Below are 18,770 nucleotides of genomic sequence, written 5' to 3' on the forward strand. Positions count from 1 at the left end.
ATTTTAATTACAGCATTCAGCCTTCTTGGGTAGGAGTCTATCAGCATGTCACATCTTGACTTGGCAATATTTGCCCAATCTTCCTTGCAAAAGCGCTCCAAATCTGACAGATTGCGATGTCATCTCTTGTGCACAGACCTCTTCAGGTCACCTCACAGATATTTTATTGGATTTAGGTCTGGGCTCTGGCTGGGCCATTCCAAAACTTAAAATTTCTTCTGGTGAAGCCATTCTTTTGTTGATCTGGATGTATGCTTGGGGTCATTGTTGTGTTGAAAGGTGAAATTCCTCTTCATCATCAGCTTTCTAGCAGAAACCTGAAGGTTTTGGGCCAAAAGTGACTGGTACTTGGAACTGTTCACAATTCCCTCCACCTTGACTAAAGCTCCAGTTCCAACTGAAGAAAAGCAACCCCAAAGCATGATACTGCCACCACCATGCTTCACCGTAGGGGATGGTGTTCTTTTGGTGATGAGAAGTGTTGTTTTTGTGCCACACATACCTTTTGGAATTGTGGCCAAAAAGTTTAACCTTGGTCTCAGACCATAACACATTTCCCCACGTTTTTGAGAGAGACTTGATGCATTGTTTTGCAAATTTTGGCCGGGTCTGGATGTTTTTCTGTGCAAGAAAAGGCTTCTGTCTTCCAACCCATAGTCCAGACATATGGAGAATACTGGAGATTGCTGTCACATGCAGTACACAACCAGCACTTGCCAGAAATTCCTGCGGCTCCTTCAGTGTTGCTGTAGGTCTCTTGGCAGCCTCCCTGACCAGTTTTCGTCTCTTTTCTTCAATCTTGGAGGGACATCCAGTTCTTTGCAATGTTACTGTTGTCCCATATTTTCTCCACTTTTTGATGACCATCTTCACTGTGTTCCATAGTACATCCAACACTGTGGAAATGTGTTTATACCCTTCTCCTGGCTGATACCTTTTCAACAATGAGATCCCTTTGATGCGTTGTAAGCTCTCTGGAAACCATGGCTTTTGCTGTAGCAGGCAACTGAGTAAATGTCAGGAAAATCCTACTAGGAGAGATGAACTTTATTTGGGGTTAATCAGGGTCTCTAATTGATGGCAGGTGTTTACCCAAGAAGACTGAATGCTATAATTAAATCAAAAGGTGCGTCAACAAAGTATTAGTTTTAAGGGTGTGCACACTTATGCAACCAGCTTATTGCACGTTTTTTTTTATTTTTTATATTTTTCCCTAAACAGATTTGTTTGTTTTTCAATTGAATTGTACAGGTTACAGGTCACATTAAAGGTGGGAAAAGTTTTGAAATGATTTACTGTGGTCTCATTTTTTATATCACAAAAACCTAGCATTTTAACAGGGGTGTATACACTTTTTATACTCACTGTATATCATAACATAATTTCTATGGCCTACTAATTATCCCTTTTTAACAGCAGCTTCTGTTCTAGATTCTGCTAAAAACTCTGCCACTGCTGAACTTTAACTTAGAATCCCTCTATTCGCTTCTTTTTGCCTATACTCTGAAATCAATCACTGATAGGTAAGGCAATCTCTAGCCTGCAGTCCAAATGTATTCTTGGCCTCTTCCCATTCTATTACCTTGCCCTCTTCAATTACCTCCTCCCAGTACCTAGTTTCCTTTACCATTTTTCTCCAGTAAATTTTACTACCCTCTTGTCTATTATCTGTACCCCTTAACTGCAGTTGTCCCTACTGGCAGAATCTCTTTTCTCCATTCTCATATTGGCTTACTTCTTAGAATACTTTCTGCTACTTTACAAATACAATACTCTGCATGGTTATTGTTATTCCCTTTATGGATATGCATCAAAATCCCAGTCTCTTATTTCTTGAGCTTCCCCCATGTTTCATCATCCACTTCCACTATGAACTACAGCTTTCTACTTGTGCTATGTATAGGAGCTTTAACTATGTAGCCCCGATTCAAGTTAGGTAATTCCAAACCACCTTGTTCTAACAGAAGGATCAACCCCCCCCCCCCCAGATAAAATCCTTCAACTTGCTATTGCCATCTGGCTATTAAAAATATGCCTGACCTATGCATAAAATTAAAGGGACAAACATTTTAAATGCTTGTTTCTTGCTATCCTTATCCATAAAACAGAGCTTTCAGTTCCTCATTTTTTTGTATTATCTTTTGTTTAGTATCTTCCCACATATCCTTGGCTGCCATAACAGAATCATCTTTATTAAATTATCACTTATGGGACAAGCAATCATGCATTTATATAAATGAAAAGAAACCATACTGACATTTAGTTGCAAACATTATACATCACTTATAACCTATCCACAGTCACTGCCAGTCAAACATTATATAGCTCATTCAAATTTTGCCTTTTTTTAAACCTCATTCCTCATCTGCATGTATTCTCACAAATTCCATTTTTTTCTCTGTAATTTGCTCCTACCCTTTCCTAAAGATCCCATTTCCAGTTATTTTATCTCTGTTACTATGTTCACTATAACAGAATCCTTTTTAACCCATACTCTGAAGTATATCATTTTATCATGTCACCATAAATATGAGCATTGCTGAACCAATTCGTATGAGAGTACATCTTTTACAGCTATTGCCCTTTGTTTCATCTTCATAACTGTGTATCCTTAAAAGACATGAAACTCTCTCAGAATGTTCCACAACACTGAAATATCCATTTCTGTTTTTATCGGGTACAAAATACTATGTTCTGCAAATAAAGCCAACACTTCATTATTACCACACTAATTATATCCTTTAATTTCGGGTCCCTTATTTCCTTTGCTGGTGGTTCTACATAGAATACAAATAACTAAGGGGAAAGAGGACACCCCCTGCTTGATCCCTCTGTTCAAACAGAACTCTGAGAGGAATCCCACCACCACCTTAATTTTTGCCACCAATCTATCACGTATCCTCTTAATTAACCTTATTATGTCAAGGAATGCAAATGCTTCCATTGCCCTGCTCATAAAATCCCAGTTTACTCTGTTGAATGCTTTCGCTGCTTCAAGATCCACCAAATACAATGGTATTTTCTTACTTTCTGCTTCCCTCTGGATTGTCACTGTTCTATTAATTTTGGCAAGTGTTTACTTCCCCTTCTACAAAACCACACTGATTCATATCTATCAATTTTGCCATCACATTTGCTATTCCTTTAGCCATTACAGACATATAGATTTTATAATTATGGTTTAAAATCAAAATGGGTCTATGTAAAGCTGAATCTGAGGAGTTTTTACCATCTTTAGGTATTACAGCCACCACTGCTTTCTTAAAGGATGTTAGTGCTTCTCCTCCTTTAAACTACTGTTTAACAAAACCTTCCAGACCTTTATTACTTTCTTTCCTCCTAGCTTCCAAACTTCCACAGCAATGCCATCTGTTCCTGGAGACATTCCTGTAGACTGGTTAAACATCACCATTTTTATATCATCTCCTCCTGTCCTAACTGTTAATAATTGAGCCTCATCTACCTCCAATTGTGGCATACTTGATTCTTCGACAACATTTGCATTTTTTCTTCATTTCCACATTTCCCTGCTTTATACAAACTGTCATAAAATTCCCAAAATATTTCTAATACCACTACAGAATATCTGGTTATTTTCCCTTGTTATAGGCTCCCTAAGCTCAACAACCCTTTCTACTTTCTGTTGCATAAGCCATTACGTTAAAAGCTTTTGTCCTTAGCAGTTATTATCAAGAAACAATTGCTCATCAGCAATCTTTCTAAACTAATCACAATATCCAGGTAGCCCTTATTTTCTGTTTAGCATTCTGCACCCCTTCTTGTTCTAACAGATTCCCGCTATTCTTCAGTGTACATATTCATAATCTAAATATAGCAATAGCATGCATCTTGTACTACATCACATTCCAAGCATACATCTATTAATTAAATCAGTGCGTTGGGCTTGTGATTTACATCACATTTCATTGTAAATATCTTGCTGATAATTTTATGCAACTTAATGACTGTATTCTGCAGTACGTGGCCATGGTTCTGTACTTGACAGGTACCTATTATTTCTGTGAATGTTAAACGAAATATACATGTATTTTTTCTCAACATAACAAACGTCATAACTGCCAATTTGGTCTGGGTTTTGGATGAAGAGTTCTTGGACCAGTTCATTTACCAAGTTAACAAATTAATGACCGAGGGATAAATATGTAGGGTAGATATATAAATAGGTGTGGTGTGCCTCCCAAGACACAGCTTCCAGTCATAATCCCCCCTCCCTCCGTAACTGGTCAATTCATAATTGTTTTTCTTCCCAGCTCCCTCCTCTAGCACTCCGATCTAACTGAACTATGCTGACTAGGTCACAGTCAGAATTCAATCCAACTATGCATGGAGCTGGCTAGCCTATTACAGTCAATTACTAGTGGGACAGACCTTGTCTATGGGAAAAATGGAGAACAAGCCAGTATAGTCAGTGGAGAACAGCCAGGTGCTAGAGCAGAAATGAGTCTTGAAAATATAGGCTCAGGTCTACCATAAAAAGCCTAAATAAACGTCTCTTTTCTTCTCCATTACCATTTTTTTTTTATTCCTTATCTCAGTCCTGCCAGCTGCTCAGCTGACTCATTTGTTCCCTTGAGCCAAGAGACCTACAGCCTGTTCATTACTCCAGGATGACAGCCAAATGGATTATGCATCAGGGATGGACTTGACCCACTTAAACCTCTCTCCATAGCAGCTTGTAGAAGGTACCGACATGCCACCACACTTGCCAAACTTGCAGGTGATGCACCTTAACTTCTACAGGTATCATCAAGGCAGTGAGCTGAGCTGCCACACTCTCCTGAACTCAATGGCAAAATGGCATCAGTCATCCAGTCCCATTCTCTCTCCACCTGGTCACTTCAGTGTCCATGGCACAAGTTGAACATGGGTTGTCTGGGACAGAGTCAAGGGTTTAGCAGAGCACCTTCTGCTCTATTACTGTGCAATTTTGAATATACGATGAGTTTGCTGGTCTGTGACACCCCTTTTTCTCTCTCTACATAGAAGCTCTTTCACAGTCCTTTTAAGAGACGAAGATTGAAAAGAATTGGAAGAAAAGGTACAGGATCCTTGGTCTCCTAGTCACAGTTTTGAGACCCGAAATAATTCTGAAGGACCTTTTAATGAGTGCCTTTTTGTGGTATTGTTAAACTACCTATAGCCAGATTATTAGCTAAAACATATTTAACAGTTGAAGTGTCCATCTAAAGAGTGATTTGCTTACCACTGAGGAAGCTGTTAGGAAAAGTAGAGTGCTAAAGGGTGAAGCTCATGATATACACAGCTTAAATGAAAAAGAAACTGACAGCAAGAAAAATCTGCACTGACATGGTCATAAATAAGACAAATGATCTTAAGTGCATCAAATGAAAGTAAAACAGGCAAATATTTACCTCAAAATCTGCATTCATACTTGTAACAGCCTAAAGTCACCCAGTGTGCACTCAAATTATAAGTTATACACTCACCACAACTAAGAATGTGTTGTCCATTTTCATTCTTCCTCACTTAAGGGTTCAGATCTAATCCTCGGATCCAGTGGTGCTGCATTTACCAGACTTCAGCTCCAACTCTCAAGCTCTTCCCTCTACCCATAATGCCCCAACTCCATCCCTGTTACCTCAGATCGAGTTTGCTGCTCCATTTCCCAATAGCGGAAGAGAAACTGATGTAGTCAGAGAGAAAAAAAACAGGGCTCAAACCTGGAAATGTAGGTTCCAAACACAGTGCAATAGGTCCTTACAGGAAAAAAAAAACATGGCTGGGGGATGGATGGGAGGGAAGTTAAGGAAGAATGAAAATGGACAACACAGATGACTAGTTATGGTGAGTACAGAACATATCTGATGCTGTTCCTTTCATTCTTCATCACTTATGGGACAGAGTCCCCAGCTATGCTGATCTTGGGTGGCCCTCATGGAAGGATATTCCGGAGTACTGCTGAAACAAAGGAGGCTCTATTTCTAGGTATGATGTCCAATTTGTAATATAAAACAAAGGTAGGAGACTTGGACCATACAGCTGCTGCACAACTGTCATCAATAGACATTCTTGACCAAAAAGCAAATAAAGTAGCTATGGATCTAGCTGAATGAGGTCAGGGAGGTTTTGATAATGTCATACCTTGTTGAGAGTAAATCCATGAGAAACCATCTGCAATCTATTTAACTAGTGTAACTTTGGAAACTGGTTGGCCTAGGTGATTTGGAGAGAAAGATACAAAAAGATGGTCTGCACTGTTTTGTCTTGTGAAGGTAAAAAACATAGTTGCCTGTGCACATCAAGGTGGTGTAGAATGTACTCTCTTTTACTGGAAAATTTTGGAAAGAAAACTGGCAAGTGAATGGATTGGTTGATGTTATTTTCGGAAGCCACTTTAGGTAAAAAAAAAAAAAAAAGAAGGGTTAGTCTGCAGGGAAACCCCATCTTTATGAAAAACAATTTCAGGGTTTTTTTGCTGAAAGAGCTTGGAGTTCAGATATTCTTTTTGCCGAAGTTATAGCTACCAAGAAAACAATCTTCCATGACAGAAGTTTGAGATCAGATTTGTCTGACAGTTCAAAGGGCTTGTGTGTTCAACCTTCAAGTACAACAGTAAGAATCCAAGGCGGTGAGAGATCCTTCATCAGAGGTCTCAGAAGAAAAATGCCTTTCATAAAAGCTTTACACAACCTAGAGGAAGCCAAGGGGAAAGATTTATTGCCTGTGTGGAAATTTGAAATTGGTGCCAACTGAAGTTTAATTGTACAGAAACTAGCCCCATCTTTGAAGAGAGTTGTCAAAAAATGAATAGCAGAAATCAGTGCAGAAAAAGGATCAATTTCCTTATCTGACGCCCAGTTAGAGAACTTTTTCCATTTACTTTTATAAACCTTTTTGGTAGAATCTTTGAGAAGCCAAAATAATGTTGCAAACTGAGAAAGACAGCCTGGACTGTCTACTACTGAAAGAGGAGAAACCATGTGGTCAGCTTGAGAGAATGAATATTGGGGTGTTGAATCCTTGAAGGGCGAGAAGGGAGATCCTTTGCAGACTCCAGTATCCATGCAGGACAATGAATATGAAACTGCTGAAAGGGGAAACAAACTTGCCGAGGCCAGAAAGGGGTACAGAGGATTAATGAGCTCTTCAGCCTGCTTGCTTTCAGCAAAATTCTTTAGTTCAGGGAAAGAGAATAAGCATAAAGGAGACCAGAGGGCCAAGTGTGAAGAACATCTCTGTGTCTCCTTCCTGAGGGGGGATCAGAGTGAAGTACTTGAGACACTTGTTGAGAGGGGTGGCAAATAGGTCGCAGCAAAGCTGGCCCCAACACCTGAAGATTACATTCACTACTGACTGAGAGACCACTTGTGAGACATTAGAATGGATTGGCTTAGTTTGTCCGTAAGCATGTTTGTTTTTCCTGGGATGTGCGTCGCAATTGGAAAGTAGTCTGATGAGATCGCCCATTGCCAAACCCTCATGGCCTCTCTGCAAAGAGGGGCAAGTTTGAGGTCCTCCTTGCTTGTTGATGTACCAGACTAGACATGCTGTCGGTCTGAACTGCAACAGTCCCCAAGGGAAGAGAATCTTGTAATGCCTGCAATGCTAAAAGGGCTGCTCTCATCTGTAGGACACTGATATGAAACTTGGTCTCTTAGGGGGACCACATGCCTTGGACAGTTCTGTCAAAGAAATGTCCTGTCCCCAAGTTGAGAGGAGTCCATGGTCACTGTGGCTACTGGGTTCAGGAGAACAAAGGGTCTGCCCACAAAAAGATTGTCTGATTGTATGCACCAGCGAATATGTTTCTTCCAAATCGGGGTGAGTTTTACTTGAAAGGACAGAGGTTGAGATGGTATGGACCACTGTACAGCTAGAGTCCACTAGAGAACCCGCATAAAGAAGCCTGCAAGAGGGAGCAGTATTACGGCAGCTGACATTGACCCAAGTGCTTGAATCACTAATTTTGCTGGAGGAGATGAATGAGAAAGAATATCCTTTACCAAGTTTGACAGAATTAATGCGTTGGAGAGGTAAAGATACTATCTGTGTTGTTGTGTTCAAACCCGTCCCGATGAATTCCAGGTTATGAACTGGTGTAACTTTGGTCATTACGATAAATCATGCCAAATCAAAAAAGTGTTGTAAATCTGGAGCATATAGTCCCTGGTATGTTGTAATCGAAGCTTGGAGGGGGCGCTAAGCAGCCAATTGTCTAGATATGGAAACTCCTGCAATCCCTTCAGTCTTAAGTGAACTGCTACTACTGCCATGCATTTGGTAAACACCCTGGGGGCTGTGGTGAGTCCAAAGGACATACCTTTGAATTGGTAATGATTGGCTCTCAACCGAAAGCAAAGATGTCCTCTGTATCATCTGAATATTTTGATGTATGCATCTTGAAGATCTATACAGCACAGCCAATATCCTTGTACAGAAAAGGCAGGATGGACTGAACCATGACCACTCGGAACTTAATTTTCTTTACATACTGGTTCAATCTGCTTAGATCCAAAATGGGTCAGAGGTTCCATGTTTTCTCGGCACTAAAATAAGTATGAATAAGTTCCAAATTCTATCTAGTCAGGTGGGACCTTCTGGATGACTCTTTCTAGCAGCTTTTGTATTTCTTGTGCTGCAGCCTTCCTCTGACTGGGTGGAACTTCAGGAAGTTTTTTCTTCTGACAGAGTAAGAAGGGAAAATGGTATGCAACAACATCCAGATAACATTCTTAGCACCCATAAATCTCTTGTGACATTTGTCCAGGCATCTAGGTGCAAAGAGACCTGATCCCCAACTGCCTTCAAAGTTGGACAGTCTGACAGCACTTCAGGAGCGCTGATAGGGCCTGTCTGAAAAGGAATCTCTAAAGCCCTGGTTCTGTAGGCTTCCTCTGCCTCTAGGGTGACGTCTACCATTAAAATTTCCCCTTCTACCTCCACAGGAATTTTCCCCATGTGAATCCTGAAAAGGTCCCAGAGACCTACAAAACCACATTTTCGTACCATATCACTGACTCCTACAGAAGGTCCGCTGAGACACAGAAAACTTGACTCCCATTGCAGACAGGGTCTGCCTTCTTGTTTGCTGTGGTTAAGTGTATCCTTTACTGATGACCCAAACTAAGAAGTCCAAACAACAAGCAGAGCCAGCATCAGACCAGACACATTAGTAAAATCCTTTATTAAAGGACAGAGGTATCAGACCGGTTTCGGCGCAAAGCCTTCATCAGCGATACTACAAGCAACAGTTTACACTGTTTAAATATTCATATACACTCACTTCCTGTGACATCACATCTGATTTATTTATAGCTGTATTAGAGTTTATCATTGAGACTCTGTGTAAAATGTGCACCTAGCTTAACAATCCATCTGGTTTCCTTATAATTTAATAGAGAATGCCAACCCCTCTTACATTTCCTGTCACCCTGTACCTTATCTATGATGGTGAACCTAAATCTAGCAGTGGAATGTGATTGACGGTGCCTATACAAGGCACTGGTAACACGTTTATTGCGAATGTCACTCATATGTTCAGATATTCTCAAACGTAGGGGTCTGGAAGTTGGTCCCACATAAAATGAGGGACAAGTACAACTGGCCAAATAAATGACCAATCTGACCCACAATTGGCATATAAATTAATGTCATATACTTGACCCGTGTTCTGACTAGAGAATTGTTTGGATTTAGAAATATGTTGACATAATGAGCAATGCCCACATGGGAAAGACCCAGCTAATTTCTCCCCTGTGATAGTTAACTGATCTGCATAACTCTTATTTATTCCATAACGTTTGTAATATGAAAAATAAGAGCCCAGTGTCTTGCCTCTACTGAAGGAAAACTGGCAATGTTCCAGCAATATCTGACCCAATTCCTCATTAGGCAACAATATATTCCAATGTTTACTAACCACATTCCTTAATAAATTGACATTTCGACCATAAATTATTAATCTCAATGTGTCGGATTCCTTACATTCATTCTTCTCCTTATAAGTTAACAACTCAGGCCTGGGCTGTCTAGAAGCCCATTCCCTGGCTGTCACAATGTCCCCATCTTATAACCTCTGTTCAGAGATCTACATGTGCGATCATAACTAGAGCTCTTGAAATTTTCTACTTTTGAACAAATCCTTCTAATTCTTAAAAATTTGGACTTAGGAATGTTTCTGATTGTATGTGTGGGGTGCAGACTAGAAGAGTACAATAGGTTGTTGTATTGGGGGTACTTCCTATACACCAAAGTGCACAAGGTGTGGTCAGGTTCTCCTCACAACCTTGACATCTAAATAATTAATTTCCTTAAAAAACTATAAGAAAATGAAAATTCAATACCCCATTTATTATCATTCAAATAATGTTCAAACGCCCGTAGATATTCAACATCCGCACACCACACCATCCAACAGTCATCTAGAAATCTCCTCCATATGTCGATCTCTGGCAGGTAAATATTGTGAGCCTCATTGTAAATCAGTTCTTCCTCTATAAACCCCATAAAAAGATCTGCATAAATAGGTGCAAATGAGGCTCCCTTAGCTGTTCCCTTGGTTTGCAAATAACAACTCTCTTGGAAATAAGAGACATTTTTGGTTAGGACGTGCTCAGCCATACAAGTGAGAAGTGTATTGAATCCTGGTGTGTACAATCCAGCTCTGTTCAACCAATAATCCAAAGCTTGCAACCCTGCCAGTGTTGCATACTGGTATATAAGGATTTCACATCAAGGGTGCACATAAGCCAATTGGATTCAAGTTAGGATTCAGATACAGTTTGTAGGAACTGGGTAGTATCCTTAATTCTGGCCCGAATGAGTGGTAACAGAGGCTGTAGATACTGGGTCAGATAAGCCGACAAAGGTTCAGTCAAAGAACCAATTCCAGAGACTATAGGTCTACCTGGGGGCTGATCTAAACTCTTATGGATTTTCGGCAACAGATATAGATATTGTTTGCCTGGGTCCTTCACAGTAAGATGTAAACAAGTGGTTTTGCTGATGATGCCTTCCTCCACTGCTTTTTGCAAAAACATGTCAATGTCTTCCTTCAAGCTGGGAGAAGGGTCACTGGACATGCGCATATAGTGCTCAGGGTTAGACAACTGTCCATTTCCCTCAGCCCAATAATAACTGGAATCCATGAGCACCACTGCCCCTCCCGTATCAGCAGGAAGAATGACAATATCAGAATTGGCACACAGCTCTGTAAGAGACATTTGTTCATTTGATGAAAAATTATGTCTAAACAGTTGTGCGGAACAGTTTGAAATGTAAACCTTTGATAACCGCTTGTCGGAAAATCCCTACATTTTTATTCATAAGTGGTGTAAAGCTAGACTTGTGAAATCTAAATTCTGTAGATCTTTGAGAATCTGACCCATTATATTATAAGGAAACTAGATGGATTGTTAAGTTAGGTGCACTTTTTACACCGGGTCTCAATGAAAATCTATAATACAGCTTTAAATAAATCAGATGTGATGTCACAGGAAGTGAGTGTATATAAATAATTTAAACAGTGTAAACTGTTGCTTGTAGTATCACTGATGAAGGTTTTGCGCCGAAACCGGTCTGATCTCTCTCTTCTTTAATAAAGGATTTTACTAATGTGTCTGGTCTGGTGCTGGCTCTGCTTGTTGTTTGGAATTACACTTCTGCCACTGCATGTGCCATACTTGCAAGCTGCCATTTTGTGAAGACTGTTCATTCTTTTGGCTTGCTGCTGGCTTCAGATGCATTTTTCAGCAATTTTTGTAACAGAGGGATTTATTCCACGCAGGGATGTTTTGTGGTCCAGATATTGCAAAAAGAAAATCGTGTAAGAACTTGGGAGTTTCATTGCTTTACAGTGTTTCTTTTCAAAAGGTTTTTATACCTTTTTGTGTCTTAACTGTGACATTCGCGTTTAGCAACTGGGCGTTAACATTTGAAGAGGGAGTCTTTGGTTGGGCCCTGGATATGTATTTGAACATTTTCCTGTTACCATAACTGAATCTAAAAGATCGAATGGTATGAAAGCATTTTGTTGAGACTGTTCAACATTTACACATTATATTTTATATATATATATATATATATATTTATATATAGAGAGAGAGAGAGAGATCGCATTAACATTGAATGGACAGGCAAAGTCATCAAGGACACAGTATCAACAGGGGTCACGGAACATTGTTTGCTGAACTTTTCAACGGGACTGAGGCCTTGTACATTGACTAAGTGTAAAGAACTGAGTTATGGTCGAACGAGATTCATGTAACAAACTTCTCATTTCTGTTCTGAACAGAAAAAGTTTCAGTATGCATTTGGGGGATTTTTGTGACTATTAATAACTGTATAGAAGAAATCATCTGGCTTTGTCTATATGAAGGGAGAAATGGTGATGGCTGGTCGGCTATGGGACATTGCATTCGCAGATTAAGAACTTTTTTTGTGTGAGCAACATTTGGATTTTGTGCTGTCTGTCTGAATTGTAATTGGGAACTTCATTAGTGCTGCGATATCATTCAGCATTTACGGTATTAGTAATAAACAGTAATTGTATTATCTTGTGACTTAAAAAAATTTATATTTTCACATATGACATGTATTCAGGCATTTAGCATGTCCAACTAATGAATACTGCTTTAATGTCAATTGTTCAGATTTGTGCAACATTAGAAAGATAGGATATGCCAATTTCTTAGTTTTTATTAACCACAGGATGTCAAATATTTATTACTATCATAGGGTCAATTACAGACATTAGGATTTACAACTGAAAGCAATAGTTGGGATCAATATTTCAAAGTTAGAATAGGTTTTGGGAAACAGCACAAATGTTATAATACCATTTGGCATGACAGTTAATACTGAATGTCCTACTGACAGTTTACTAGTGTACTTTACCTTTTTTTGATGTCCATACTGGCACATTTAACCCATGAATGTGATTATATGCAAAGATCTGATTTTTGGGATCATTGGATGTTTGTTCCATGCAACACAAGGTACTGAACATTTATTTTGATTATATGCTTGTTCACAAGCATTAGAATTCATTCTGCTCTGATTAATGAGTAACCTACAGATGAGACAATAGCAGGAGTCCAGACTCGCAATAACTATTTGCATTTTTGTTTGGGAACAATATATGATTTGTGACATCATTGGGTGGAAGTTTGTGACTGGAATCATAGTCTTCTGGATCTGTTTTCATATAGTTTGCTAGAAAACATTTTTGGGAAAACCCATTTAATTGAATTTAGTATAATCTGTGAGGATTTGGTGGCTCATTTTGAATGTTAAAGTTGGTCTTTGCATATCAGCAATATTGGAAACAATCACTGAAATTTTTTTCAAAGGCCATTGGGTCTGGTGGGATCTTTCAGCTGGCTGGTGGTTGTGGCTGTCTACCCACTGCTTCATTTTGCATTCCCTATTAAATTAAAAGGAAACCAGATGGATTGTTAAGCTAGGTGCACTTTTTACACCGGGTCTCAATAATAAACTATAATACAGCTTTAAATAAATCAGATGTGATGTCACAGGGAGAGCGTGTATACGAATATTTAAACAGTGTAAACTGTTGCTTGTAGTATTCACTGATGAATGCTTTGCGCCAAAACCGGTCTGATTTCTCTCTTCTTTAATAAAAGATTTTACTAATGTGTCTGGTCTGGTGTTGGCCATGCTTGTTGTTTGGAATTACACTTCTGCCGTTGCACCTGCCGTACTTGCAAGCTGCTGTTTTGTGAAGACCAAACTAAGAAGTGCCATCAAATGGGGCATAAAGGATATCTTAAAGGGCTCCACAAAGTCATATAGCCGCATTTAGGTGCGTCTCTATGGCGATACCTGAACCTGCTGCTCATGAGGTACCTTCAGCTGTGTGAAAGATTAACCTCATCGAAGTGTCTGAAATGGATAAAAAGAGTGGCCAGTTGAGAGGAAGTCCTTTTGAAATCCTCAGCAGACAAAGACTATCAGAGTTCTTTAGTCAAATCTCTCTGAAGCTTAGTAAAGTGTGCCAGCTAATTAAGTGACCTCAGAGCGAAAGTAGCTGAGGCAACACTTGCTATCCAAATTTATCCAATGCTCTGGACTTCCTGTTAGGCAAATGGACAGAAGAGCTCTGTTCTAGTTCCTTCTTAGTGGCTGCCATCACCACCACCATAGCATCAACTGGGACTTCTTTGTTCCAGTTGGGTCTCTCTGCAGAATGTGCCAAAAACTTGTCAGGGTGCTTGGGGATGGGCTCAACAGTACCCACCACCTCCTTCCATGCCCATCAGGAAACAAGCTCAATAAGTTAATCTGTGGGGGAGGTTTACCCAAGATATAGATGGGCCAGAAGCAAAAGCCACCAAGAACACCAATTCTTTGGGAGAGTGGGTTTGGGACAACCACACACCATTCTGCTTCATGATCTCTACAATATCTCAAGACGAGATGTCATGTAGTGGCAATTTGGAGGATCCCTCTCCATCAACATCTGTGTCTTCCATGAGAGACTCCATGGGGGAGTCTATGCGTCTCCTCTTATACGGTTCTCTTGCAGGGCACCTCCTCCGTGGAATGTTCTGGAGAGGTGTCAGAAGAGAGGGGGAAGTTCCTCTACTGGAACTGGCTGTCTGTGGAATAGGTCTGACTGACTCAGAGCTGGGAACGGATGAGAGAAATGGGGTAGGATCCGATACATGAGAAGATGGTTCTCTCTGGAGACAAAAAGCCCTAGCCACCACCTCGAAGGCTGAGGGACTAGGAGAAGCCCCAACTCCTCTCCCTCGGAGCCAGATCTTCGAAGAAGGTAGATCTAGGTCAACCCCAGGTCCAAGCCTCAAGGGGAGAATCAGATCTGAACTGCCCAGGGCCAAATCTAACCCCTCAGATCAGACGCCAACACTTTAGCTCCGAGACCCATTCTGATCCAAGGGTATCAGAGCAGAACTAGTCAGGGAAAGAGTGGAGGAGGAACGTTCCTCAGATCCAACACTGAGCCTCTAGGGGATCAGATCCTGGGGCACCGAAACCACTGGACAGATTGATGGAGAAATAACACTCTCAGATGTGATGGGCATACTCACAGATCCAACAGGAGACTGAGCTTGTAAGACCTCCATCTGGATCGGAGTTCTGAGAAATGTTCACATCATCCTATCCACATCTGCTTCCAACAAGCTTCTGAAGGACCTAGAGGAAGCAGTGGATAGGGCCTGGAATGCTTCTTAGGTGTTTGGAGAAGCTGAGCAGGCAAGGTGGGCGAGATTGGTTTCAAAATTTATTCAGGTGTTGTACTCCTAAAGGAAGTGCCTGGCTTCAGATATGATGACATAGGATCCCAAAGGGGGAGTTGGTGGACTGATTATGATTACAGTTGCAGCTGAAGCCTTAGGATTTGAAGGCTTCAGATCCAAATGATGAGACATTTCTGGATCCAAGGAGGTCGGATCCTAGAGTGTCTTGGTTGGCAGCACCAACGAAGACCTAGGGGACTTTGAAGGAGAATGTTTACTGTGCTCCAGAGGAGCACATTTGCTTTATTTGGAGGGGGTTTGAGCCCCCTGGAGTGGAAGAACAGAGGAGAACCCTTAAAATAAGTTTGTTTCTTCTGTCAGCCAGGGCCCCAGGATTAAAGGTGGTGCAGATTCTACACATCATGCCCAAGTGCCCAGCCCCAAGGCAATAAACGCCCTCTTTGTGGGCATGCAAGTTTGGGATATTATGCCCAGAAGTGCATTTTTAAACCCTGTAGGTTTTGTCCCACAAAATGGCAGTAAAGGAGGACAAACACTGAAAAGGAAAGAAAATAACAGTAAGTTTTTTTTTTTTTTTGACATAGTGAAAATGACAAGAAAAGGACTACCAACTATAGTAGAAGCAAAAATATCTTAAAGTTAAAGGGTAAAGAAAGAGAAAAAAAAATGCCAGCAATGGTAACAGAAAAAAGTACTATAAAAACAGTACAGAAAAGAAGAGAGTCCATAATGACCAGCAACAACAAGAGGGAGGAGAATGAGACAGAAAAATGTTTTATAGGTAAACTAGAGAAAAGGAAAAGGTTATTTACTGCACAAAAAAAAAAAAAAAAAAAAAAAAACCAGCTGAATTCACTCTAGAGTGGACCCTGTCTGTCTCAGTTTGTGAAGGTGGCAAACAAGAGCAGAGGCAGGGCATTGTGGGTAGAGGGAGGAGCTCAAGAGTTGGATCCAAAGTTTGGTAAATGCATCCAAGAGAGATCAGAGGATCATATCAGAACCCATAAGTGAGGAAGAATGAAAAGAACATCAGCTCTTTAGTTCAGTTTTTACACAAAACGATTCTATTAGAGCACTATAGCAAGTGTTTGTTGGCAGGGTGTGGCAGCATTGGAAAATTTTGCTGGTTATGTGGCCCTAACACCTGCTGAGTCAGTCCTATATACACCTACAGCCAGAACTATATGAAGTTAAGTGCACGGCTTTCAGTTTCCAAGAGGAGCTGCTTGTAGTACAAAAAAAATTATCCTATTCACCTTAGTGATGGATGTCATCCTAACTTGCTTATCTTCAAAATAACGCTGTACTTCTCGGGATCCACCCCCAGCCCCCAATTCTGAATGACTGGAAAGACAAAAAAAAAATAGAATAGCTGTCTCAACTTTTAAAGCTCCAGGTTACCATCACTATGGCAGAAACAGGAAACAACACTATTTTTTATTATTCTTATTTATATAATTTAATTACTTCAATTTATGTATTTTATGTGGCGGTTTGTCACAATATGTGCTGCTAAACCTAAACCCTGCTGTAGTCCTAGGTACAATACCTACATCCTCCATTTGGCTACTGTGTGGCTCTGAGCAAGTCATTCAACCAGACATTACTCCCTGGTTTCCCCTGAAAAGGGATAGGGTATCCAGTTGACTCACAAGGTTAAAAATATTTTACTTATGCATTTGCTTCCCGTCTGCATTCCATGTTTATGTTAACTCTGCTAAACAAGTAGGGCAAGTTGCATATGTGGCGAGTTATGATATTAAAGTGTTATACAAGTGTATACTAAGAAATCTGGTTTCTTGTATAAATCAACAGGACGTGATACAGGCATGTATATTAATGAAGTCCAATTACTTGTTTGTATTCCTCAATAATAAAATCTGAAAGGTCACCATCGGTGTGCCTAACTATGACTGCTGATACAGAACAGCCATATACAATCCCACATATTTGTAAATATTTTAATCCAACAACAAACCAAAGAAACAGTTCATCTGCTAATATTACCCACCTTTCTACAGTTAAATGTTACTGTAATGAATCATTTATTATTCTAGCAAATGTAAATTTACCTACCAGTGGTGTGGTAGCTTGGAAATCCATATACAAAGGCCGAAGTTCACCTTCTCGAAATTCATTTTTTCTAACTGCTAACAAAAAGAAAAAACTATAAGAGTCCAAAGGGAAAATGAATACTATGGCACACGCAATACAATAGATCATTCTCATGTAGAAACTAAGCCAAGCTTTCATATGTGCAGAAGCAGAAATGAGAGTACATTAAATTATAATAATTATTAAACTATACAAAGTGGCAATCTGACTTCCTCTATTCAAAAAAATTAAGCCAGGCAGATCTTACAGCCATCCTACCATCCACTGTCCCCAGTGTTACACTTCCTAGCAAGGATTAAAGATATTTGAAAATGCTCTTTTTTCACAGAATGGGACAGCAATTCCTCAATATGTCCCATCAATGTGCACAATAAGGCTGCCCAAGGTACTCAGCATAATGCTGGCTTCCAGAAAAATTGACATACTTGCAGGAGATACATCCTGGATTTTTTTGGTTCATGCTGCCCATGATTTAGTTCTCCAAAAGCAGCAGCACCCCTGCTCAAGAAGGTATGCCCTGTAGGCATAAGTTTTCATTGTCCAACCTCATCACTTCTCCACCCCCTGTATGTCTGTGTGCATCCACTGTTCTCTCAATGTTTTGTGAATTTACTGCCCCTAGCTGCTTGATGTCTGTGTTTTAGGTTTGTCTGGCTGCCCTCCTACTTGCCCATTCTCCTGTATCCCAACTCACAGTCTTCCCTCACTACCTTTCCCACCTACAGTCATTGCCTACACATTAAAAAGGGGCTCTTACCTGGAAAAAAAAAAAAAGGATGCCCCTCCTTCCCCTACCTTTCAAACTTTATGGTTACTCTTGTGCATCATCTTCTGCTTGCCTTTCCTACCTACCCCTTTTCTCCCCATTTATATGATGAACAGGTTTGTCATTTTGCTGTACATACCTACAGGGTTCTATCCAATGGCCGCTGAGCTGACAGTGCTGCATCAGTTAAGCATGAGATGCTGTTATGCAGTGTTGCACTACATGTGTGAGTGCACATTGACATTCCTGTGCTAGCCTATCTTCAGTGTGATTTATATCTATTGCAACAATGCTTCAGCTGTGGAGAAGCCTAGTACCACTTCTTTAGTACTACACTTCACCAATATGGTACTATGCTCAGACTGCCACAGCTGTTCAATACTTACAAGTCTGATTACCTGTGCACCTCTTCACACAACAACCCTGTGAAAATCAGCTCTGCACAGGAATATAGTGCTTGCCTATGAATCCCAGCCAAGGAATTTCTGCACCATTCTGCAGGAGAGGTCTCAATACATTTAACACACAGATTTGTTACATAAAATGTTTCACAAGAGTTTCTCTAGTTTTACAAGATAACACTGCCAATTTTCTGTCCACAACAGCTACAACTGACCTAAGGACTCATGTCTGTACAAATCAAGTCTTCTTTCTACTTAAGTAAC

At 40.2% G+C, this 18,770-nt stretch overlaps 1 protein-coding gene across 2 annotated transcripts in view; it reads right to left on the bottom strand.

Annotated features, from left to right (window-relative positions):
• NFS1 (NFS1 cysteine desulfurase) overlaps window positions 1–18,770 on the bottom strand; it is a 2,153,374-nt gene that overhangs the window by 2,110,126 nt on the left and 24,478 nt on the right. Inside the window, exon 2 of one of the 2 annotated variants that reach the window (XM_044090162.1) lies at window positions 17,301–17,371. In XM_044090162.1, coding sequence (XP_043946097.1) covers window positions 17,301–17,371 — 71 coding nt within the window. Of the gene's footprint in view, window positions 1–17,300; window positions 17,375–18,770 lie in introns of both variants that reach the window. The other variant, XM_044090161.1, reaches the window with a different exon arrangement.

The sequence above is a fragment of the Protopterus annectens genome, chromosome 12.part0 (assembly GCF_019279795.1).
Source record: "Protopterus annectens isolate FY-2018-M chromosome 12.part0, PAN1.0, whole genome shotgun sequence".
NCBI classification, from domain to species: Eukaryota; Metazoa; Chordata; order Ceratodontiformes; family Protopteridae; genus Protopterus; species Protopterus annectens.